This window comes from Conger conger, chromosome 2 (assembly GCF_963514075.1).
Source record: "Conger conger chromosome 2, fConCon1.1, whole genome shotgun sequence".
Taxonomy (NCBI): domain Eukaryota; kingdom Metazoa; phylum Chordata; class Actinopteri; order Anguilliformes; family Congridae; genus Conger; species Conger conger.
In genome coordinates this window covers 56,751,197-56,775,556 of record NC_083761.1, presented here as the reverse complement: position 1 = coordinate 56,775,556, position 24,360 = coordinate 56,751,197, and the positions used below count along the sequence as shown (strand labels likewise).

Sequence of the window (24,360 nt, the reverse complement as noted above, 5' to 3'; positions counted from 1 at the left end):
TTTTTTCTTTGTTCATCATCCCCTCATAAGATGTACATTTTAGTGTGTTGCAATGCATATAATGCCAGAAGTACTGCAGAAACTAATGTTCATCCTCCCTTCAAGAGGGTAAAGTTTTATATTTGAATTAAATTATTGATGGGCATACCACATTTAAAATATTCCAAGTTGGTGTTCCATAATCAAAAGTTGGTGGTTGGTGGTGAAAAGGCAACAATTAATAAATAAACATGAGTTTTAGACAGGGCTGCAAGTCTTGGGTTTATGCCAAATTATAAGGGTTTGAAAAACACGGGGAGAATCCGTGATATAATCTCATACTGGATGGATTTAATGAAGGTATGAGGGGATGGTGCATACTGCGAATAAATGGGAATCCTTTTTCAGAATAAGTTAGGTACTCTGGAAACATTGTCAGTCGTTTCATACTCCATTTGTGGAAAAAATACATTTCCCTTAATATTTTGGTTGTATTCCATATTTACGTCAATATAGTCAGATGCCATGGGGTGCTTTTTGATTGGAGGCATGTGGTAAAATACCATTTCGTAGGCCAATATTTGTGTAGTTCGTAGACGTGGGTCAGTGGTTAATGGCGAATTTATCTGCAGTATAAATTTGTAATGACGCTGAAATTTCTTTAAATTAAAAGGAAAGCTTTACCTCTGTTGTTAATTGGGTAACGCCAAGTTATGCTTTACCCCAGGGGTCTCTTATCCTAAAAGGGCCGACGTGGGTGCAGGTTTTTGTTTTAACCCAGCAGTAACACACCTGATTATACTAATTAACTAATCGTGGTCTTTAATCAAGACCTAGATGAGTAGAATCAGCTGTCTTAGTCCTGTGCTAAAACAACAACCTGCACGCACACCGGCCCTTTCTGGATAAGATTGGAGACCCCTGCTTTACCCGAACTACTACTCCCACCATGGATACAAAGAGTTTCCCATAAGGAAGTTAGACGGTCTACACTTCCGTCTGAAAAATCTGTTACCATGGGAACAACGACGCTCTATTCCAAATTGTTGTAAACAAATGGGGATAACTAAATTACTTGGATTCAATGGGTAAAGTAGACAGTATAATTGTGTAATATAGCTAGACTAGTTTTAAACGTTTTGCCCGTTTAAAGCAAATCGATTAGCTACGTCAGATATCTGCAAGTTAACAGCGAATCTGGACTGAACGTCGATAGCTAACGTTGACGTTAACTAGCTAGGCTAACTAGTCAACAGTTATACTATGTAACGTTAAGATAGTTGCTAGAAAGCGAAATAATCTGCCGTATTTGGCGGGAGTAAACCAGCTGCATTTAGTAATTTAACTGAATGAAATCGACACGATTAAGTCACGTTTGCCATGCAGCTAAAGTACTTTAACTGTCTAGCCAGCTACAAAGTATCCGTTGGACTGGCTGTAAATGTGTGCCAGGTGATGAGAAACTCACGTTCCTGGTGCTGGCTTTTCTTGAAGTGTCAGACGAACCTTCATTTGGACAAACAGGTCAGCCTATGTGGTTAGCGGCTTAACCTTGCGTTACGCATCCAGCAAGAGGATTAACTAAGGATAAACTACTTTGCATAATATTTTCAACAGATTCTAGAAACAATTCTAGCTATTTATTTAAGTAAGCAAAGTATGGAGTAGAATAATAAACACGAATCCAGTACAACATGAAAGACCTGCCAAGAGAGTCAAAGGACCATCAACTAACGGTAAGTTGCAAGTGCTACCAAAACCACTGACGTTATCGACGTTTCTAAAGTGGGCATTATGTAACCACAGCGAAAATATATATGCTTTGGAAATGTTAACATTAGCAGTTTTACTTTTCATTTAACTTTATATTGCTAGTATATATTACCAAGCACCATAAATATCGCTACCTACATTGACGCTGATACAGTTTTCTAGCAAGCCTAAGGATAAGTAAACCATGGACATGAAGGGATCAGGAAACGATTTAGTTTTGTGGTATAGGATGAAAGAGTTTTTGCACCCTCGCCTGTCTATGCACTGCTGTTGACATATCCTCTCTTCTTTTGGAATTACTCTGAACCATACTGACATTTGGGAAACTAGCTCAATCCAGTGTGTAGCTAGTAATGTCTTAAATTTACTACGTTGCAGCAAAGCATTCACAGAATTAGTCCAGTTACCGCCCTGGATCATTCAAACGTGAAAAGTATGTGAAATAGGAATTGGTGAATGAGAGACAATGGCAACCTGTATACTATACTTTGTTTTTACTAATATTGAGCGACAGTTGTCCAAGTAACTATGTGCCAACAGTGCCATGCTTAGAACACGTCGAAGTAGGCTACTGCATTTAGGCTATTGTTAGTAATCCAAGCACGAAGCACTAGAACCCCATTGGTTTTGTTCAGATTATTATTATTATTAATTTTGTTTCTGCCCTAAAAGTAGCTATATGGATCTCAGAAGCTGTAAGGTGTTGTAGAGCTACCAAAGTTGGACGATTGATTGCAAAATTATGCATTTGATTTTTCAAAACAATATTTGTGACTAGTTGGAGCATGTAAAGTTTGGAATCAATTCAGCCATTAGGGGGTGCTATAGCAAATATGCACGTTTTCAAAGATTGTGTAATTGGCTATGATTATTGGAAAATCATATCACATGCATGACTCCTTCCACCGAACATCTTTGCCTCAATGACTAACATCAGCATTTTGAATGTCACCAAATCATGCTAAAAAGAACTGTAATATAATACTCTATCAAAAGATTTTTCTAAACAATATGGCCGCGACACGTTATAAAATGTTGTGGCCGTGGCCCTTTTAGCAACTATTAACTCCTGAACGCTTTGTCTGATCCTCACCTAATTTGGTAGAGCAGTGCTGTATGCAGCTTGAATGTTCAGCAATACCAGAATTTTTTTTAACCATTCATCCAATATGTTTCTTTAAAGCATGCTGCTTGGACCCAGTTAATTACCGCTTGTGGTTATATTTTAAAATTAGGTTGTTAAAAATACTTCTATAAGCTTGGAAAAAAACTAAAAACTAAACAAAACATATAGCTATATCAACATATAGCTACATACATACATTCATTCTAAAACATACTACCACTCAGTGAAAACAGCTTGTCATGGTCCGTGTCTGCATGACATTGTGTTTGCAATTTATCTTTAGCAGTCTGATTTTCTTTAGGTGGCACTTCGTATTCGTCCACTCAATGAGGCTGAAATAGAGGAAGGGGCTACCATCGTAGCTCACAAAGTGGATGATCAGGTACGTTAATTCACAGAAACGGCAGCAGGAGTTCTGCATATTGCACACATGCATCTACAGGTTTTTTTCCTTGTTGTCTCCTAGGAAGTTTCTGAATTATGAGGATTTTTTTATGCAGGTTGTTTTTCTTTTCTTTTTTCAAGGCGTTTGTTTTGTATTCATATTCATTAAGGAACTATTCACCAAGCATTAAACATCCATTAATTGGGGATATGTGTTAGACATCCCTTAAAATTTAAATTAAATACATTTACATTTGTATTTAAATGTAAAAAGAATAAATGAAAAATGTAAAACTCCAAGGCAGCATATTTCAGCCATGAATAAAGTAAAATATATTATTATGCAGTTTACCCTTGGAGTTTCCCCCGGAGATATTGATCTTATTTTCTGAACAACTAGGGAGAGAGGAGAGGAAAATAAAGATTTTGATATCACCAATTAGTTTCATTTGTTATTTGGTAGTTAAATTATAGTTAAATCACATAATGCATTAAAGAAACATCACCCTTGGAAACTGAGCTGTTAAATGTATTTTTTAATTATTAAGTACATTATAGTCTTAGAGAAATGGCCCTCAATTTGTGAATAATGTATTTGCAATTTTTTTAATTATAGCAAATCTTGCATGTGTAAATGAAATAATTTATAGGCTTAGTTGTTTTGTTGAGGATTTATGTATGAGATCCTAGCCTGATTTTTCTTTTAGTTTTGGTAGTTAAGAAATAAGCTTTGTCTGCTGCAAATCCTGACTAATGAAAGGAGGCTTTATTTAGCAAATTTTGTATTGGTGCCAAGTACTGTGACAGTTTGCCAAGTAGTTGGAATAGCCTGAGCTTATGAGGGAATAGACCTCGTCAGTGAATGACCCATTCAGCTAAAAATATAGGCTCGATAATGCACACCTCCAGCAATGTTATTGAATTCTTACTGGAGTGATGTCCCCATGAATAATGTGGGGCAACAGAATGACTTGAAAATATGTTGTACTGAAGCTTTGTGAATGGCAGTAGTTAGTATATAGACACATAAAATATTAAATAAGTTATAATAAGTTAAACACAAAAGTAAAATGATGTAGTCCTGTGCCTATGTAACAATAGGATTTAAACGGTAGTTTGTCGCTTGTTACTGAAGTGTGTGTTGTTGGTTAGCACTATCCAAGTAGGTTGGATTGCAAAACCCTGCTGCTTGGTTGTATACTTGCTGATCTATTCGCAATGTATTATGCATGGTTTGAATATGTATTGTGTTTTCATTTTATTGAAGTCAACATATTTTCATCAAATTTAGATGTTTTTCATGATTATTATTACTTAATTATTAACCACGTTTGAATATTTCATTTCCAATTTGACATTTACTGTCCTTTTAAAATACAATATTTCTTTTAATGTTTGAATGTCCACCACCCTCTGTTTACATATAGGAAGGAACCCATCATAGTGCATTATTACTGTAGGGTCAGTAAGACTGCTGCAAAACCCATGACAGAGGAAAATGAAGCAATTTGCAGCTGTTTTTGTCACATTACATTTTAGATGGTTGTCCTTTTGGATCCCTGTGAGGACCCGGATGACATTCTGCGTGCAAATCGGTCGAGGGGGAAAACATACATGTTTGATGTGGCATTTGATTTCACATCTACACAGGTATTAACTATTCTTATCATCACAGTCATTTTCAAATTTTAAGCATGAGGGAGTTTTGTCTCCCAGATGTTATTTGGCATTCAGTGTTATTCGGGGTAATTTGGGATCCAGGGAGTCTCAGCTGAAGTGAATTTTATACTATAACTTCAGTCCATCTATACATTATGCTTGTGAACTGTCACATTGTAATGGGTTCTTTCTCCTGTTCTCTCCACTGTAGGAGGATGTTTATGTAGCAACCACAAAGAATTTAATTGAAGGTGTTATTTCAGGTTACAATGCCACTGTCTTTGCATATGGACCAACAGGTATGAACAGGAATCTTTAGGCCATGTATCCTTCTCTAAATGTCATATATAAACGTTCTGACCAGTGAAGTCAGGCTCAAAATTAAATAAACATTGCATTCTCAATGCCTGTTTTATGCCTTCTGTGTGTTCATTTTCATTGTGATGTCATATGGAGATGGAGCAGGAATATCATATCTGATGCCCTTTTTGTTGCTGCCAGGTGCAGGAAAAACCTACACAATGCTGGGGCTTGATTCTGAGCCAGGGATCTATATTCGTACTTTGAATGACCTTTTCAAAGCCATTGAAGCGAACAACGAAGATATGAACTGCAGCGTCTATATGTCATATCTGGAGGTGAATACAATGTTTTCTTTGTGTTATGGGTGGCTGTGGACATTGAAGTGAGACCAAAATTGGTGAAAGGTTTATCGCATTGGTCTCAAACTCAGTGCCATGGAGGGGGCCATGTATATGCTGGTTTTTATTCCAGCCTCAGATTTTGAATATACACTCACTGAGCATTTTATTAGGAACATTTTTACTTTATTACACCTACATGCGATTATCTAATCAGCCAATTGTGTGGCAGTAGTACAATGCATGCAATCATGTAGATACAGGTCAGGAGCTTCAGTTAATGTTCACATCAACCATCAAAAAATGTGATTTAAGTGACTTTGACTGTGGGATGATTGTTGGTGGCCAACTGCTGATCTCCTGGGAGTTTCATGCACAACAGTCTCTAGAGTACACAGAGAATGGTGTGAAAAACAAAAAACATCCAGTGAGCAGCAGTCCTCCGGGCAAAAACGTGTTGTTAATAAGAGAGGTCAGAGGAAGAAGGGCCAGACTGGTCGGAGCTGACAGGAAGGTGACACTGACGCAGTGTCATGTGGTATGCAGAAGAGCATCTCTGAATACCCAACGCATCATATCTCTAAGTGGATAGGCTACAGCAGCAGAAGACCAATAAGTCTAAAAAAGAAGTCTAGTAAATACCTAATAAAGTGCTCACTGAGTGTATGCTGAAATATTACAGGGCCCTAGTGTTAAACTAAGCTCTGTGTTTAAGCAAAAGCCATAAAATGGTTAGTATAACCATGCAATCTCCAAGAAAGTGTATTCTTTTGTATGTTCTTACAATATGCTCAATTCCTGAAATCACTGAATATTGTAGAATTTAACCTTTCAAGGAACCACACTAACAGTTCCATGTGTTACTTACTTTAAGTTATCATGGAAACTATATTTCTCCATAGAACGTATTAACTAATTATGTTGAATGCTTCTAAAGTTTCCAATTTATTTTATTTTGCAGATATACAATGAGATGATCCGTGACCTACTGAACCCTGCATCTGGGTATCTGGATCTGCGAGAGGATGCCAAGGGAGAAATTCGAATTGCAGGCATCACTGAATTCTCCACCAACAATGCAAAAGAGGCAAGATTCACAGTCCCAAATACTGATGCTACTTGAATATAGCCCGTGACAATATGGAAAACCTTGATCAATTAAGGTAGAATTTTTCCTTAAACGTAATTTAACAGAGCAGGTTTGGCTTGCTGTCGTTTTCCTTGTCGTTGAACGATTCAGGTTGTGGTAGCAGGTGAAATGGAAAAACAGCACGCACGGAATGTCCCTAGGTCTGCGTTTGGGAATGGCTGACGTAAGATGGTGGATTGGTAATGGCTTTGGTGTTAATTTTAGCTGTGAATCTCAGATAATGCAGCTGCTTACAAAAGGGAACAAACAGCGGACCCAGGAGCCCACTGCTGCCAACAAAACGTCCTCGCGCTCTCACGCCATCCTGCAAGTCACGGTCAAGCAGAAGAACAGAGTGAAGGACATCAACGAGGAGGTGCGAGTGGGGAAGCTCTTCATGGTCGACCTGGCCGGCACAGAGAGGGCCTCGCAGGTGAGGGCAAAGACAGAGGTAAACACACTTACGAGTTCGACGTTTTCTCAAATTTCAGTCTCATCAATACTTAATCATATGCTCTTTTATTATTTATCTTGCTAGTGAAGAAGTCATTTAATTTTAGTTTTCATGTCTACAATGATATACTATGTTTTGGTTTACAATTGGGAGCATGGAGTGAAATATGGAATTAGCATTTCTAAAATTGAAACACAGGTCTTAAAAACAGAAGGCAATTACTTTGTGAAAAGATGGTTTTCACCTCACTTGAAGTAAACAAATTCAGGTTTCCAAAAACTACACATAGCATGACAATATTTTTTCTATGTTCCAGTGTTCCGTTTTCAATGCAGTATACAGCAGTAGTCCTGCTTAGGCCCACTCAGTGAGCACTTTTATTAGGTAGACCTAATAAACTAAATGCATAAAAGCATGCAGATGTGGTCAAGAGGTTTAGCTGTTTTCCAGATCAAATGTCAGAATGGGGAAGAAATGTTATCTAAGTGAGTCTGTGGAATGTTTGTTGGTGCCAGGCAGGGTGGTTTGAGTATCTCAGAAACTGCTGATCTCCTGGGATTTTCACGCACAACAGTCTCTCGAGTTTGCAGAGAATGGTGCGAAAAACTAAAAATATCTAGTTCTGCATGCAAAAACGCGTCGTTAATGAGAGGCTTCAGAGGTGAAGGGCCAGACTTGCCGAAAGGTGATCTCAGACTAGCTGTAAAACTGACTGTGCACTGTGCAGTAGCAGGGAGTGTAGTGATAATCTCCACTGATTTATACCATTTTGCATTGTTGAAGCAGATGCACATGATTTTTAATTCCAAAAACAGTATAACAGAAACCTGAATATTTATAGTATAAAACGGTAATAAACTGCAGTATGTTAGTAATTGACTACCATTGAAATGCAGCCTTTTGGACACTACATTGTGCATTACATTGTTGCTATGAAGGTTGTTACCAACAGAAATAATGGTCGTGATTTGCAAGCTATAGAGATGACTCAAATATACCAGTTATGTTTAAAATGATTCTCATCATTGTACTTGAAATTGTAATTTCTGGAAGAAGGGGAAAGCGCATGCTTTGTGCCTGATGTTTGAAGTCTTTCTCAGACACAGAATCGTGGGAAGAGGATGAAGGAAGGAGCACACATTAATCGCTCCCTGCTTGCCTTGGCCAACTGTATCAATGCCCTGAGTGAGAAAGGAGGCAAAGGTGGCCAATTTGTCAATTACCGAGATAGCAAACTGACTCGACTGCTTAAGGTAAGGATTATCAGTGGGAAGCGAGTCTTAAATCTTATTTATATCCACATCTTCCATTTTTGTGCCTATTTTGAATGGTTTTAAACTGTGCAAAATAAATGGACTCAGTTGGAGGCAGTGTACCAGGAGGGAAGCCTGTTGTTGCACCTGTTCAGTCAAAGACTCTCTACATATCACACTGTCCGTGTCACATTCCATACTCTCACCTGGCTTAGCCTATTACATCCACAAATTGCTTTTATAATGATCACAGTTGATCCCAAATTGTATAATTAGTATAATAATTATGTGAATGAAAAAAAAGTCTGTGCCTACGGTGATACCATGGGTATATACTGTAGACAGTCATTCCAATTGAAATCATCTAGCTCTAGATAACTGGTGTCATAAGCTCATAAGCCTTGGTTTTAATGAACCATTTTAATGGCCACTGGACAGTATTCATGGTTTGGTATATACTGTATAATGTGTATTTCTCAGTTTCTTTTTTCTCTCACTTTTATTACAGACTGGAACAGCCTGAAGTTAGGCTTATTATTTTCAATTCCATCACAAAAAAATAAGTTAAAAACAACACTATAAAATTGAAAATGTTATGCAACATGCTTGCATTGCTGCAGTGCAGTTGCCCTTGACTACAGCTGGTAACTGCTGCTACAGATGGCAAATAGTACACATTCCTTAATGATACTCTGCATTTCTAAGCCAGAAAAATTTGCTTCTGAATTAATTGTCAGATTTACCCAGTGCAGCTCAGTGCTGTATTATACTAGAGAAAAGAATAGCAGTAATCACAGAATGGGGAAGAAATATCCAGGCCTTCTCAGGAGTGCAGTCAAATTCAAACACAAAGGCTTCTGCTAAATCCATGGATATTGCTGAAAGTAGGTGTATTAGATGTTGAATTGGGTGAGCTTTAAATGGCTTCTTGTTATGCAGGGATCAGACTACTTATATAACAACAGCATCTTAAGATTGCTTTACAACTCTACACTGCACAACATTCTATCCTGTATTATTGTCTCGCTGATGTTGTGAGAAAAAACGTTGACACTGTGGCGAGGGGTCACTAACTACAGAACTCCTCAATGAATTTTAGTCATGAGGGACGCTGATACCATCACACGCAAAAGTCTGACACATTCTGATGCAATTTATCAGATTTAAAACAGAATAAATGCATAGACGGTGATCGAGCCCTGGTCTGTATTTGCAGAACTTGAGGTGTTTTCTTGACATCATGACACGACTAGTGTTCTCTGGTTTTTCCAGCTTCATCCACATGGCTTTCTCATGAGCTCCTTGTTGTTGATAACCAGATTCTTGCCCAGCTTCAACAACAAAAGCAGTGCAGATTTGGTGCCGAGAAAATTAAACGAGTTAAAAATATCAGATCTGGGGTGTCTCGGTGGCGCAGCCTGCAGAGCACTGACCGCATGCTCATTGTGAGCCGCGACGTCAACGGTTCGAATCCGACCGTCTGACAATTTGTCGCATGTCTTTCCCTCTCTCTCGCCCCCATTCTTCCTGTCTCTATATACTGTCCAATAAAGCTGAAAAAGGCCTAAAAAATATCTTTAAAAAATATATATATATCAGGAGATCTGAGACTTGTCTGAGACAACCAGAAAATGTGTCCTGATCACATCTTTGACTTGTTTACGCCCACAAAATTTGTCCCAGAGAGCTTGATCCTGGCAAAAATTGTGTAGTGTGATCCTGGCATTATTAAATTTAGAAGTGAGTTTATATAATCACTGCATATAGAGAGAAAACAATGTTGTCTTTCATTTGCAGGATGCCCTTGGTGGAAACAGTAGGACAGTGATGATCACTCACATTAGTCCAGCGAGCACTAACTTTGAGGAGTCCAGAAACACACTGATCTATGCAGACAAGGCCAAAAACATAAAAACCAAGGTACTGTAATGATGTCAGTTCTGAGCCAGTTCAGTTTTCTCACATTGAACATTTGAGAATCCATCCTATTGATATTTTTATAACCAGCATCATTGTGCCAATATATCATACACTAGTAGATTGTGTGAGTGTGGTAAAAGTGATTTTGAAGCTTCTGATTTGAAAGAGTTGTATCTCATTAACGTGACATTCGTGTTTTTATTGATTTCAAGGTAAAGCGCAACCTGCTGAATGTCTCTTACCACATAGCCCAGTACACCAGCATCATTGCAGACCTGCGCAATGAGATTGAGAGATTAAGAGCCAAGATAGACGAACAGGGTCAAGAGCACAAGAAAGGAGAGAGGGCTGACATACGCGATGTCCAAGGTCAGTGAAACGCCTCTGTAGTAAAAGATTAAAGGGCCATTGGATCTGAGCTTTTCTGGTGCCTGATGACGTGGGTGTGAATGTCCTAGCCAGTGGTGGGTGTAGGTGTTGGTAAATGTTGGTAAATGTCCTGGCCAGTGGTGGGTGTCGGTGTTTGTAAATGTGGGTGTAGGCATTTGTAAATGTTGGTAAATATCCTGGCCAGTGGTGGGTGTAGGTGTTTGTAAATGTTGGTAAATGTCTTAGCCAGCGGTGGGTGTAGGTGTTTGTAAATGTGGGTGTAGGTGTTTGTAAATGTTGGTAAACGTCCTGCCCAGCGGAGGTCCAGCAGCACTCTGCCCAGTACAGCCGCAGGGAGCTGGGCCGGCTGAGAGAGCAGCTGCTCTCGGCCTTCCGGGAGCAGATGGAGATCCGTCGCAGCCTGGTGGAGCTGGAGAACTGCAACATGGAGCTGCATATCGACACCTCCAGACACCTGGTCACCATCTCAGAGTGAGCAATACTCAGTGAGGGACCGACACATGCATTTCAGTGGGTGCCTTTTGTGGACAGTGCTAGCTAGAGTCCCGAAAATGTTTTATTAAAATCCACATTGAAGGGCTGATTAATAATGAAAGTTCATCAAATAATTTAAGTGTTCGGATAATGCCCATCACAGGAAGAATTTTCAGTTATTGCTTCTTTTCTACACTTTTCTATGTGTGGTCCTGGTCCCCTGCAGTGATATTGTAAATGATAATCAACATAGATGTTGTGATGTTGATGATGTTAGATGTTGTTGTGGGAGTCTTTGTTCCTCAGATGCATTGTTCTACCCTGCTTGCAGCTGGGAAAGGGAGAGGGCCCGGTGTGCTAAGAAATGGAGGGATGAGAGGTACGGCGAGAAGGCGGATAGAGACAAAGAGCCGGATCGGGCGCAGGACAGCGGGGGTGAGGACATGGACTCCACCGAGCCCCAGGACGTCACCGCGGCTCGAGAGGAGATCAGCACCCTGCTGGCTGAGCAGCGGAAAACCGCGGCGCTAAAGGTATCGGAAGCATCTGGTTCAGTTGGCTTGTTCCCTCTTCCACCCAACTACTCCTCTCTGTTCCTCAGGTCAGGTCTGCACCCTCCATATGCACCCTCACATCCCAGCTCAAATCTCACTCCTTTTCCCTTGCTTTTAATTCCACGTGAGAACCGTCTTTGTTGTTGTTTTTTGTTGTATCTTCATGTATTATTATTACAGTACTGTGGATTTTGTTTCTGTTTTTATTTTTTACATATATAGTCATTTGAAATTGTACAGCACTTTGGTTGATAGTAGTCATTTTAAGTGTGCTTTATATATAAATGTGACTTGATTTGACTTGACTCTTTGCCTCAGTCGGACTTGGAGGAGAAGCTGGCGAGCATGAAGCTGAAGTCCTCCAAGATGGAGGAGCTGCTGCCGAAGAGCATCAGCAGCGAGGAGCAGCGGGAGATCCTCACGCTGCTCTGCAGGGTGCACGTGCTGGAGGTGGAGAACACGGAGATCCAGTCCACCGCACTGCGCCAGGAGAACCTGATGCGCACCAAGGACTTGCTCATCCAGCGCTACGAGCACCACAGGACGCTGTGCGACGAGATCATTCAGCAGCAGAGAGCCATCATCCAAGGTGCTTAAGAGTCGGCCGCCAACGTGCCTGAACTGACAAGCGTTCACCTGTGACTGTGCTGAGGCTTATCAGCCGGTACCAGGCTTTCCCTCAGTACACTCGCAGCGTGTTGCCAAAGGTCCTTTGCATTGTTCTGAATCAGAAACACAACTTCTCGTCAATACTATCACTGTGCCCCTTCTGTTTAACCAAAGGCGCTTATATCGCTGCCTGTCTGAATGTGTGAAATATTTTTCTGAGGAAGGTGACATCCCCTCCGGCTGGCAAAAGGGAAAAGTTATGTTACATGGGGACCTTGTTGGTTTTAAGTTTGGCAATCACGCAAGGGCTGTGATTCAGTTCCCCTAGCAGACCTACCTGGCATATGTATGTCTGGGGATTTTTTGGGTGCTTAGAGCTGATTTCTTTCTCATTTTCTTTCTTCCCTTCTGTCACTCCAAAGCATCTTGGTGACAGTCTTCTGTGAAAAGCGCTATACAAATAAAATGTAAATTAATTTAATTCAAATCTGTTTCCAGACCATCAGATCCCGGTGCCCCATGAGCTGGATGAACTCTATGCGTTGTATTACAGTGAGCTGAACGATCGGACCATTGACCAGGTTTTCAGCCTCCATACAATTACATCCAGCACAATAAGGGTAAGACCTTATCTGTCCTGCAGGCCTAGTGTCACAGGCTGTATGAATACATATCTGTATTCATTGTGCATTCTTGCTTTTAGGTTTAGGACTGTTTGCAGTGCTACATAACTTAGTGTTTAGGAAACATAGCTAAAGGCGGTTATGTTTTTTAAATGAACTGCAGATTTCAAATGTGCTTATTTTAGACTTCTTTTTGAGAATTTCTCAAAGGTTTTACTTGACGACATGATGAAAAAAATTGTATAGGCCATATAGAAAAAAAGACTATTGAAAATGATATGTTATGTGTATCAAATATATTGTTAGGTCACCTTATGACACTAAAGCAGTTTCTGGCCAGTCAGAATGCCTATGTAGGAATGACCCTACAGTTCTACAGGTGAATAAATGCTCAAAGATTTTAAACAATCTATCCAATGAACTAGAAACCAGTAGCCAGACAGTGTATTCTCCCACATTCATTTGGACAGTCCTTGAAATTATAAAAACATGAGCAGCTGAACAGCTTTGTTTTATTGAAACTTCTTAAGTGGTCATTTACTTACATCATAGTATGCCAAAATTTGTCAGGCTAACTTATAGTATTAATTCAACTAGTAAATATGCCACCGTTTATCAGATAGTGTTTAATACGTTTTGCTGTGAAGGATTTTTGCCAAGTACCTGGGTTTTTAGCTGGCTTGTGACCAGAATGTGCTTCAGATTTTAAGACTGATTTTAATAGGCTTACTAAAACAGTGATGCACACGGTATATAGCTAGATAAAATCCAACTATTGCAACTTTTATTATTTTATCATTTTAATTTACCCTATGGAGAACTGCTGGGTCCATAAATCTCACAATGTTATCATACAGGTTTCTCTGACTGAATGGGAGAGCATATTGTATGGCATATTCAAAAGCTTATATTTTCAGGGTCAACCAGCATAATATTCCAATCTCCTGCCACATTGATATATGCCAAGGCCTTTCATTTAAATTTTAACAATTTAAAGTTACAAATGGATGCAAGATCTTTCTGCTTTTTCTGCGGCTTCCTCATTAATGCCCTGCTGTTGTTCAGCTCAAAGGCCAATTATCTGCAGCATTTTCACCTCGGTCCAAAGGGGAAAGAGGGTGATGATGGGTCACATTAACACATTGCAACAAGCTTGCGAGAAGGAGTACATTACAAGCATTTTTATTTCTGCAACATGGTTATAGTTATTAGAGAAATGCTATTAACACAGGCCTGAAGGATTAACTGAATGCCAGGTCAATTATCCAATTATATTTTGCTTTCCAAAAGGAAAGAATGCGTCACCCAGGGCAGAAAGCAGGAGCAGATGTGTCATAGAGTTTGTGCTGCACGATGCTATAACTGCCTGGCATCAGAAAGATACAAAGAATTCTTAGGGCTTTTTTGAGAGCCAGGCAAATCTGCTGGCTGACCAATTTAGATAGCAGCAGGAGCACAAGATACTATCGCAATTTTATCAGCGCCATTTATAATTTATGATTTATGGTCAGGGCAGACCAATGCACAACATCAATATTTTCTATCCATTTAATGTATTTTTTATGATTTTCTTTTGAAGTTCATTTTTGATATGTACATTTTTAATACAGCAGCTCAAACATACATGTTTTTATTCTGTGTCGTGTCAGTAGAGGCCATATACTTTATTTTAGCAACAAAATTAGATTTTAGTTTGAGAGAAAGACAAGATAGTGGTTAATATACGTAACCTAGGATCCCTTATTGAATATATTCCAGCACTTTGGGTGGGAAATTGAATGGTTTCCTGCTGAGAAAAGTCATTTTATTTAGGTCATCACTGTCATTGTTTAAATTTTTTCAGTTTATTTTCCCATTATATGAAATGATGCCTTATCCCTTCAGTTCCTCAATTGAAATAAAAAGGCATTTTGCCTGGTTTACTCTACTCTTAAAGAAAGCCGTATAACCAGAGACATGGATGATGGCGGTATTTGAAGGGAACCAGTGTACCATCAAGATGAAAGTATCAAAGCCTATGAAATATGAGAGGAATTATTCATGGTACACGGATAATTTACTTAAAAATCTGCTACTGTACAGATGTATTACATAAAAAACATAAAGCATAATTTACTTGCTCTTCTGTTAATTTGTAAAAATTCTCATTGGACAACTCCAACATGTTCCCCACCAATGGAAAAATGTGCATCTAAAAGCTGTCAAATTCATCAAGGGTTTCTAAGGACAACTTTTCACATTGAATAATCATTTTGTCTAATTCTTCAATTACTTGGCCATCAATTATCATTGCCATTATTAGGTTATATAACTTATTTTACAAAAGAATGCTGAGCTGTGAGGGCGGCACGGATGGTGCAGTGGGTAGCACTGCCGCCTCACAGCAAGGAGGTCCTGGGTTGGAATCCCCGTCGGCCGGGGCCTCTCTGTGCGGAGTTTGCATGTTCTCCCCGTGTCTGCGTGGGTTTCCTCCGGGTACTCCGGTTTCCTCCCACAGTCCAAAGACATGCAGGTTAGGCTGATTGGAGAGTCTAAATTGCCCGTAGGTATGAGTGTGTGAGTGAATGGTGTGTGTGCCCTGCGATGGACTGGCGACCTGTCCAGGGTGTATTCCTGCCTTTCGCCCAATGTATGCTGGGATAGGCTCCAGCCCTCCTGCGACCCTGTTCAGGATAAGCGGGTTAAGATAACGGATGGATGGATGGATGCTGAGCTGTTTCAAAAACATTTGCAGTCACTTCAAGCCAGTTTAAATGACCTCAGCAGCCAGCAAACTAGACACCCTGCTTGCGTAGCTGGCTGATTAGATAAACAACCCCTAAACACAAAATCACCTCTAAGGGCTTGTTTTAAAGCTAGGAGTCCTGTCTGACTTGTAAGGACGTCGCTGCTCATGCAACCAAAACCAGCTCCGAAGATCTGATCTGAAATGAGTCTGTCGAACTCTACAGACACAGCTTGCAAATTGATCTATTTTGGCTTACAGAAACATTATTTGGACAAAAGAACCATAAAGTACTGGATATATTGGAAGTGAATGCACAAGTGAAGGTACATTACAGTTTTCATTCAGCGATTTCAGGCGCCGTCTTGAAGCTGAAAGGGTGTAATACTTTTTCACGATATCTTTTTCATGTAGAGTCAAGATAACTAGAAAGTATTTAAAAATTAGATTTTGATGTGGTTTAGGGTGTAATGAGCCATCGGGGACAGGGAGGCACGCTTAGGAGTGCTAATTTGTGTCGTTTTTATCCAATTTATTTTTATGAATTGTGGCTATGTGGTGAGCCTAAATTCTGTGGGTACCAGCGCCCATTTCATTAGGGGGCAGTAAACAGGTCGATATAAAAACATACCTAAAAAGTGCATAATTTATAACCAATTTGTAAATGTGTTTTGAATTTCTAGGATGGATCAATATTAAAAGTAGCGAGGCAGCTGAACCTTGAGGATTTGATTCCTGACTCGGATAAAGAAGAGCTCAGCCCAAGGGTGACTGTGCAAGAGAGCAGGACTGCTCGAAATCAGTTTCCACCTACTTCAGTAGGTGACCATGAAAGGTCACCATTCAGGTGTGTGTGCGTGCATATGTGTGTTTTATTTAACCAATTTCACCAGCAATAATAGCTGGTAATTATCTTTAATCCGCTTGGTAGCAATGGCATTGTTTGGAGCACCTTGAACTGTCATTTTTAACAGAATATATTTTTCATTGTCAGTGAAGGGAGTAAGGTTTTCAAAGCTTCTTCAAAGTCCCGTCTGATGAAACACGGCCATATTTTATCCAGCCTGCCTCCATTAACTCAGGTAATTAATTCTGTGTTTTACAGAAGCATTTTTAGATGTGAATGGAAATGCAAAACATTAGATCAATGTGTTTGTTTTTTGGGGGGGTTCATTTGCTGTTTTATTATTTTTCAATATTATATAATATTAAGGTTTTTCAATCTGTAATTCTGAGCAACATAAGTTCTGAGACAAACAAATACTTCCCTAAAGCCTAGTTGAAGCTCTGCTTTGTTTAAGTTGTTAATACAAGCGTCTTATTTTCACTTAACCTAAAAGCTCCCCATTGGCAAGGACAGCAATCGGCAGTTTGAGAAGGTCAGCCCAGAGACTATGAAGGAGATCGTGTTGGACACAAAGAGCATCTCCGTGATCGCAGCCAGGCGGAGATCACGCATGCAGGTCCAGGAGCCAGCCAGCAGGCTGTCCATGGCCAAGGAGAGGAGCCTGGTGTCAGTGCAGTCTCTGGAAGAAGAGTCCCAGGGAATCACCACCTCCGTCAAGCCAGCGGTCAGCATCGACAACCTGGCCCTCTCCACCCCCGATGAGCTAGAGGCCCGGAAAGTTCCACCCAGGGCTCCAGGGAGCTCACAGTCCACCTCCAAAAACCTGCCGAAAGCCAGCAGGAGGAACGACTCCATCGAGAGGCGTGTGCGGAAGAAGCGCTCCAAGTCTTTTGAGGTCAACTCAAAGAGGGTATGCTCTTGATGGAAGATTAAATGAACCTTTGTGTGCGCTTGCTGGCAGGCAGGAACATCTTTCACAGCAATTCTATGAGCCCTTTCATATGTACTGTGCGTGAGTATAATCAAGATTTAGGCTGAATGGAGAGATTGCTCTTCATTACAGAAAACTTGATTTTAATTAGGATCTTTCTTATTCTTTCTCAGAAAAAAAAAAAAAAAAAAAAAAAAAAATGTATTCATAAATAATCACTTCATAATTTTTAAGACTGAGTGTTTCTGATATATATATATATATATATATATATATATATACTCACTGAGCACTTTATTAGGAACCTACTTGGTTCAGAAAAACAAAAAACCGGCAGTTCTGCAGGCAGAAATGCCTTGATGATGAGAGACAGGTCAACAGAGAATAGACAGAACTGGTTTCATGAACATGACAATGATGTTCAATGTTCTTCAGTGGCCTTCCCAGTCACCGGAACTGAATTCAATAGAACACCTTTGGGATGTGGTAGAATGGGAGATTCACAGCATGAATGTGCAGCTGACAAATATGCAGAAACTGCCCGATGCAATCATGTCAACATGGAACAGAATCTCATAAGAATGCTTCCAACATCTTGGAATCCATCCACAAAGAATTTTGAGAGCAAAGGGCCCCATCCAATATTATTCTAGTGTTCCTAATAAAGTGCTTAGTGAGTGCATATGCATTATTTCCATTCATCATTACCTGTTACGAAAATATTGCATTCTTTTAGTATAGTTGCATTTTCATATGCAAGGCATCAACGGATTTATACATTTTAAGCAATACACAGTAGTAGAACATCTACTCTGCAATCAAAGCTTCACCACCGTTTCTCATGTCATCATTGATGTTATAGGTTTCATGTCATAATTGTTGTTTTCTAAACAACAAAGTGACAAGTTGTGTATTGTATCCTTTAGACATTTAAGATCAGTGCCTCCAGGAATCCAGGTCTTGTAAGCATATCAGACAACAGACTGCAGCATTCACAAAATGGAAACCAGTTATTGCAAAAGAATGTGGGAAATCCTTCAACACCACCAGGAACCAAGATTAAATATCCCATCTCTCATCACACAGGTACAGTATTTCTAAATGTTAGATACATTCACTGACTATAGCTGTTTTAATATTACAAAACCAGTCATTTCAAGTGAGTTGCCCATTTGGGAGTAACAGGCCAAAATAGTGTTTTAATCCAAAGCCTGCAGAAAGCACAAAGGTTTACAGGGGGAAGTACTGTGGCTTCAGAAAGTATTCAGTTTTCACACACTTGTGTTGTAGTTTCTATTGTAATTGCCATACTCTACCAATTTATTAAAAATCAAAAACGGAAATCTCGAATTTATGTAAGTATTCAGACCCTGAATTGAGTACTTTTGGAATCATCTATGAACTGCTATTTTCAGGTCTCTCTACAGATGTTCTGTGGGGTTTAAGTCTGGGCTTTGGCTGGGCCACTCTGACTTGTCTTGAAGCCACTCCAGCGTTGGCTGTATGCTTTGGGTCATTGTCGTGCTGAAAGGTGAATCATCACCCCAGTCTGAGGTCACATGATTTTCTTCAAGGACCTCTCTGCATTTGGCTGCATTCATCTTTCCCTCAATTCTGACCAGGCTCCCTGCCCCTGCCGCTGAGAAGCATGCCAATAGCACGATGCTGCCACCACCTTGCTTCACCATAAGGATGGCATTAGTCAGGTGATGAGCATTTGTCTCATCAGACCAGATAATATTTTTCCTCATGTTCTCAAGAGTCCAGGAGGGCATTCTTACTCAAGAATGGCTTCTGTCTACCCACTCTAACGTAAAGGCCTGATTGATGGAGTGCTGCTGAAATAGTCGTCCTTCCAGCAGGTACTCCCATCTCTGTAGAGGACTTTCAAAGCTCGGTCAGAGTGACCGTTGGGTTCTTGGCCACCTCCCTGATGAAGGCCTTCTTGCCCGGTTACTCAGTTTGGCTGGACGGCAAACTCTGGGAAGAGTCCTGGTGGTTCCAAACTTCTTCCATTTCACAATTATTGAAGCCACTGTGCTCCTGGGAACACTCAAAAGTTTCATAAATGGTTTTATAACCTTGTCCTGATCTATGCCTCACCACAATTTTATCACGGATGTCTACAGAGTTCCTTGGACCTTGGGGTCTAAATTTACTTATGTAAATGAGAGATTTCAGTTTTTTATTTTTAATACTTACAAAAATGGTCATTATGGGTTATTGAGTGTAGATTGATGGGGAAAAAATGTATGTTTCTGAATACTTTCTGAAGCCACTGTATGAGTTCTCCTTTATGCCTTTGTGGTTGCAGAGAAAGAGGGAAAAGGCAAGAAAGCTTAAAAAATGTAAGCTTACAGACCCATCGATTTACAGGCTAAAAGGGGAAAATTGAACAAAGAACTGTTGCTATTTTGAGGCCGCTTCTTTTGTGGCCTGATCCTCTGAGGAGCTAGTTGGAAATGAGCGTTAATTGAGGAAGACAAAATTAGATCCGTCTGCCAAGCATATCTCAATCATGTGACTGCCCTTGCTTGCTTGCTTCATTGCTTGCAGAGTATACTCTGGTCTTTCATGACCATCACAGTGCTTATGTGATGATAATTATTATTTATTATATATTATATATACTTAAGGTGAAAGCCAAATCCAGAAGCTGGAGATGCGTGGTACTCCACCAAGCACAATTCACCAGAAGAATGCAGAGGGAAGAGGTCAGACCATCTACAAACGAGTCAGAGGTCTGTGTTAGGAACAATTCTCATTCTAGAAATTATTTAAAAACCTGCATGCTTCTGCCCAAGTATGCTCATGTAAGATGTGATAATGGTAAACACATTTCTTTTTTAGGCCCTTCAGACATCTTCAGCAAAAATCAGCTGCTTCTGCAGGCTGGGAATTTTAAACGAACAGTCAATGTTAATGCGAGACACAAGGGAACTGAAAGCAACATCAAAAGTGAACCTCGCCACAGCAAAGGAGCAGAATAAATTTTGGAACAACAGGAAACTGTTTGTATGGATGTGAAAACATGTGTTCCAAAAGGACAAAGTCATTATCCCTCATCAGCATTTCAGTCCAAATGAAACTTTAGTTTTGAAGGAGCTCTTTTGGACTTGGTCACTGGTAGAGTACACACCTCAAGTGTGTGATTTTCACACGATGTGAAAATCACATACATTTCACTTGACCTTCTCTTGCTTACTTTTCGTACATAATTTGTACAGAGAGGCTTATGACTATAAACTATATTTAGTGAGCAATACAATGCTTTGTTGTTTTGCAAGAAAAAGATGTGCACGACTGAATGTATTCTATAAGTAGCCTACTCTCTGGCTTTGTTCACTTCTGTAGAAATGGTCATATTCAGTAATATATTGGTACATATTGTACATCTGTACATATTGTACAAAGTTAAACCATTTTTCATATTTATCTCAAAACCACACTCAACTAATGCTAATAATTTAAAATATTTTAATAGTACACTTGCTTTTAAAATAATGTAACATTGTCCTGGATTTGTTTAGTAAAGGAATAGTTCTTTTTCTGGGGTTTTAGGGTGTTTTTGATGGGCCCAGGCTGTTTTTATATGCAATAAATTATATTTTAGAAACTTACAGATGTTCCTGATGGCCAGCCGACAGCTGGTTTTGTGGCCAAAAGCAAGAACATAACCTTCAAATGACTCAAAAGCAGCTTGTAGTGATGACATGTTTGTAACCGCTGTACATATAAACAGATTCAGCCTCTGGTAAAATAACATTTTACCAGAGTTACAAAATGTCAAATTGTACTGTGGCCTGATTTTGTAATGGGGAGCCAGTTCAGTAGACTGGAAATGAGTATGAATTGATTAATTAAAACAATAACTGAATCACGTCTGCTCTCTTGCTTTGTTGCTTGCAGAGTATAGTTTTCAATAACCATCACTGTATTGTAGGTTGCATGCACCATATGAAAAAGTTCCAACTGAAATGAAAATAATTCTCAGAAGAATACTTTCTTACTCAACACCAGACAACCCTGAATTCCCCATACCAGCCACTGTAAATCCAGCTGGTCATCAGAAACTTCTGTTAGCATCTAATATGCTGTATTGCACATAAAAAATGGGCCAGTAAAAAAAATAAAAACACTGAAACTGAAATCATTACAAAACCACAGCATGTGAACTATCCTTTAACACGGGGGTGCACAACACCGGAGTGCACAACTTAAAGTGCAACTATTATGTTAACACCCCCCAGTTAATGTCCGAGGAAACTACGTAGGATTTATTTTTCTTTTCGGATAATGCTTATTACAACTGGACTTAATTTTGTAATGAGCAACAGAAAAACTTGATTGAGGTGAAAAACCGAGTAGTATGGGGGAGTCTAGCTACACATTCCAAAAATGACAGTATGTAATAAAGCCAAATTGAATCAATGTGAATTTAGCTACTAGATAGCTACAAAGCTACTTGGCTGTCCAGTTGTCACTAATATTGATAAATGTGGCACTACGTATAAATGTAAATAACTTTTTATAGACTACGTGGTAGCTAGTTAGCTAATCACTCCCAATGCCTCATTGCATATGGCTCACCAAACTAGTACAGAATCTTGGATATGTTGTTGGAGGCAGATGTGAATTCCAAAGCTAAACTGACCACAGAATGAACATGCTGTCTGTGTGGACTACAGTATGATTGGGAGAGCTAACAACAAGTAGCTAGTATCAAACTGTGGCTAACTGCGCCTATTGAATTAAGGTAATTACATTACATTCAGTTAGCTAGCTGACACTCTTACAGGGCGTTCTCAACGATTCTGGCACTCAACACATTTTAATCCATTTCTATGTAGAGGCTGTACAGCGCATGATGGATGCAGTCTGGCGTGTTCGATCTGCGCCATCATTTAAGGGATCCATCCAAACAAGCTAGTCAAGTTTGGTGATTCTGGGCCATTCTAGCTCATGCTTTTTTTTTTTTAAGGTGAAAGGGGAGGAGGGACATAATCCTGACAAAAACAATAGGGTTGCAGTTTCGCTGCTTGGGCCCCTAAAATATCCAGTCGTATCCAGTTACCATCGATATGGATCGTTCTTAATCACGTGACAATTTTCTTGACGATGACGTGTTGGAGGACAAGCGGCTGTAGGACCCCATTCATTTTGGTGGTCAATCACAGGTGTACTAGGTCTAGATGAAATGGCATCCTTTAAAAAATTTTATGATGGGGTCCAGTCAATATCAATTTTCAGGTTGGACGGTTGACCTGGATGGTCGCTGTATTTATATGCTTTGTAGTTGACCTGAGATTTAAAAATTTTTATTTTTGGCAGAAAAATACATTGAGTTCTATGCTACATTAATGGCATTTTGGCAGACACTCTTATCCAGAGCGACATACAGTTGATTAGACTGAGCAGGAGACAATCCTCCCCTGGAGCAATGCAGGGTTAAGGGCCTTGCTCAAGGGCCCAACAGCTGTGCGGATCTTATTGTGGCTACACTGGGATTCGAACTACTGACATTGGGGACCCAGTCATGTACCTTAACCACTACGCTACAGGCTGCCCTACGGGTAGGTTGTCCTCCAGAATAGCACATGAGTCAAGCACACATGGTTTGTGATGAGTATTAGGAATGATCAATAGCTCGCCAAAAACATAACGCTTGTGATAACAATCCTCAAGTAATATGCTACATAAGCAAAGTGCTAAGAAATAGGGAGATGCCAGATGAATTCCAAGGTTAATTCTTGAATCTAAGATGAGGTGGTTCATCTGCCTGCCTCAGAAAATTCAGATTGTTTTTCTCTTTTCAAGTACAGCTATGTTAACCATTTCACTGAACTGCTGTGGGATTGCTATAATTGTTGACAATTTGAGTGTGGAGTCTGTTGTGGTATGTCATTGGCTGAGAGGTTTTCATAAAAACAAAATAAAAAAAATAAAAAAACATTTGGAAGGAGACATGGCTTCATGTCATGGAGAAAACTATTTTTAAAATTTTTACATTTAAAATTGTACTTTAAGACAAGCCAGGGCCTTCATTCTATGCTGTATGTATAATGCAAGATTCACAGTTGATTTCAGATAACTGCTGTCAAAAGGTACATGCTGCATTCTGTACATATGCTTATATGGAACAATGATTATAGTACTGACATTTCAATAATACATTAACTTACAACCACAAGAAAGCTTTAACAACTTACAATGTATCATGGACAAAAGTGTTATTTACAAATATATACAGTTGTTTTTTGGACAATAAAACGGAAGAAAATCTACCCTTGAGCCAAACAAAAATCTACCTGTAAAACTGAAAGTTTAAAATGTGTTTGCTTTTTTCCTTTTGTTCTTACACTTACAATACATACGGATCTGCATGAAGAGAGCAAAGAATTAAAAATGGACACTACTCAGTTGTCAAATTTTCTGGAGGGAACTGTCACCATTATTATTGTAGAATTAACCTGTTTAACATTTGAGATTTTACAGCCTTTACTAAAAATTTGCAGTTGTAATGAAGAAATGAAAAAAGATTCCTGTGTCATAAAATAAACTCTTTCAGTACATGCTGGAAAAAGGATATGCCCACTTGTGTGGTTTTTTAAACCGTTTTTTGAGCAACATTGTTAAACTAAATTCCTTCCAAACCATATATTTACTTGTTAGTTCCATCCATCGCCCCTGTCTTAACTGATCCAATTAGTTTAATTATCCTGAAACAATGGCAGCAGTGTATTTAGCAGAATACCCTGTTCCAGAATGTTGTCCACGTCATACCAAAATAATAATAAAAAAGAGACAGAAAAATTAGAAAAATATTAGCCTAGAGCAGGGGTCGGCAACGCTGGTCCTGGAGAGCCGCAGGGTGTGCTGGCTTTAGTTG

At 39.5% G+C, this 24,360-nt stretch overlaps 1 protein-coding gene across 2 annotated transcripts; it reads left to right on the top strand.

Moving 5' to 3' along the window:
• Window positions 1-896: 896 nt before the first annotated feature.
• si:dkey-26i13.8 (kinesin-like protein KIF19) lies at window positions 897-24,057 on the top strand. 2 transcript variants are annotated; one of them, XM_061222378.1, is made up of 20 exons: window positions 897-1,715; window positions 3,180-3,260; window positions 4,802-4,912; window positions 5,133-5,220; window positions 5,423-5,559; window positions 6,524-6,649; window positions 6,930-7,124; window positions 8,246-8,398; window positions 10,196-10,318; window positions 10,531-10,687; window positions 11,005-11,179; window positions 11,514-11,715; window positions 12,055-12,325; window positions 12,844-12,965; window positions 16,377-16,540; window positions 16,688-16,775; window positions 17,034-17,450; window positions 18,398-18,557; window positions 20,108-20,212; window positions 20,322-24,057. In XM_061222378.1, the coding sequence occupies exons 1-20, from the start codon at window positions 1,674-1,676 to the stop codon at window positions 20,459-20,461; spliced, it is 3,057 nt and encodes a 1,018-aa protein (XP_061078362.1). In that variant the 5' UTR covers window positions 897-1,673; the 3' UTR covers window positions 20,462-24,057. The 2 variants fall into 2 exon arrangements, with proteins under 2 accessions (XP_061078362.1, XP_061078355.1); XM_061222371.1 differs by having other exon boundaries at window positions 6,930-7,142.
• The last annotated feature ends 303 nt before the right edge of the window (window positions 24,058-24,360 follow it).

Coding starts and splice junctions, on each gene's coding strand:
- si:dkey-26i13.8 (XM_061222371.1), top strand. CDS start 1,674: ATGAAAGACCTGCCAAGAGAGTCAAAGGACCATCAACTAACG. Junction 5,560..6,523: donor TCTATATGTCATATCTGGAG/GTGAATACAATG, acceptor TTTATTTTGCAG/ATATACAATGAGATGATCCG. Junction 8,399..10,195: donor AACTGACTCGACTGCTTAAG/GTAAGGATTATC, acceptor TTTCATTTGCAG/GATGCCCTTGGTGGAAACAG.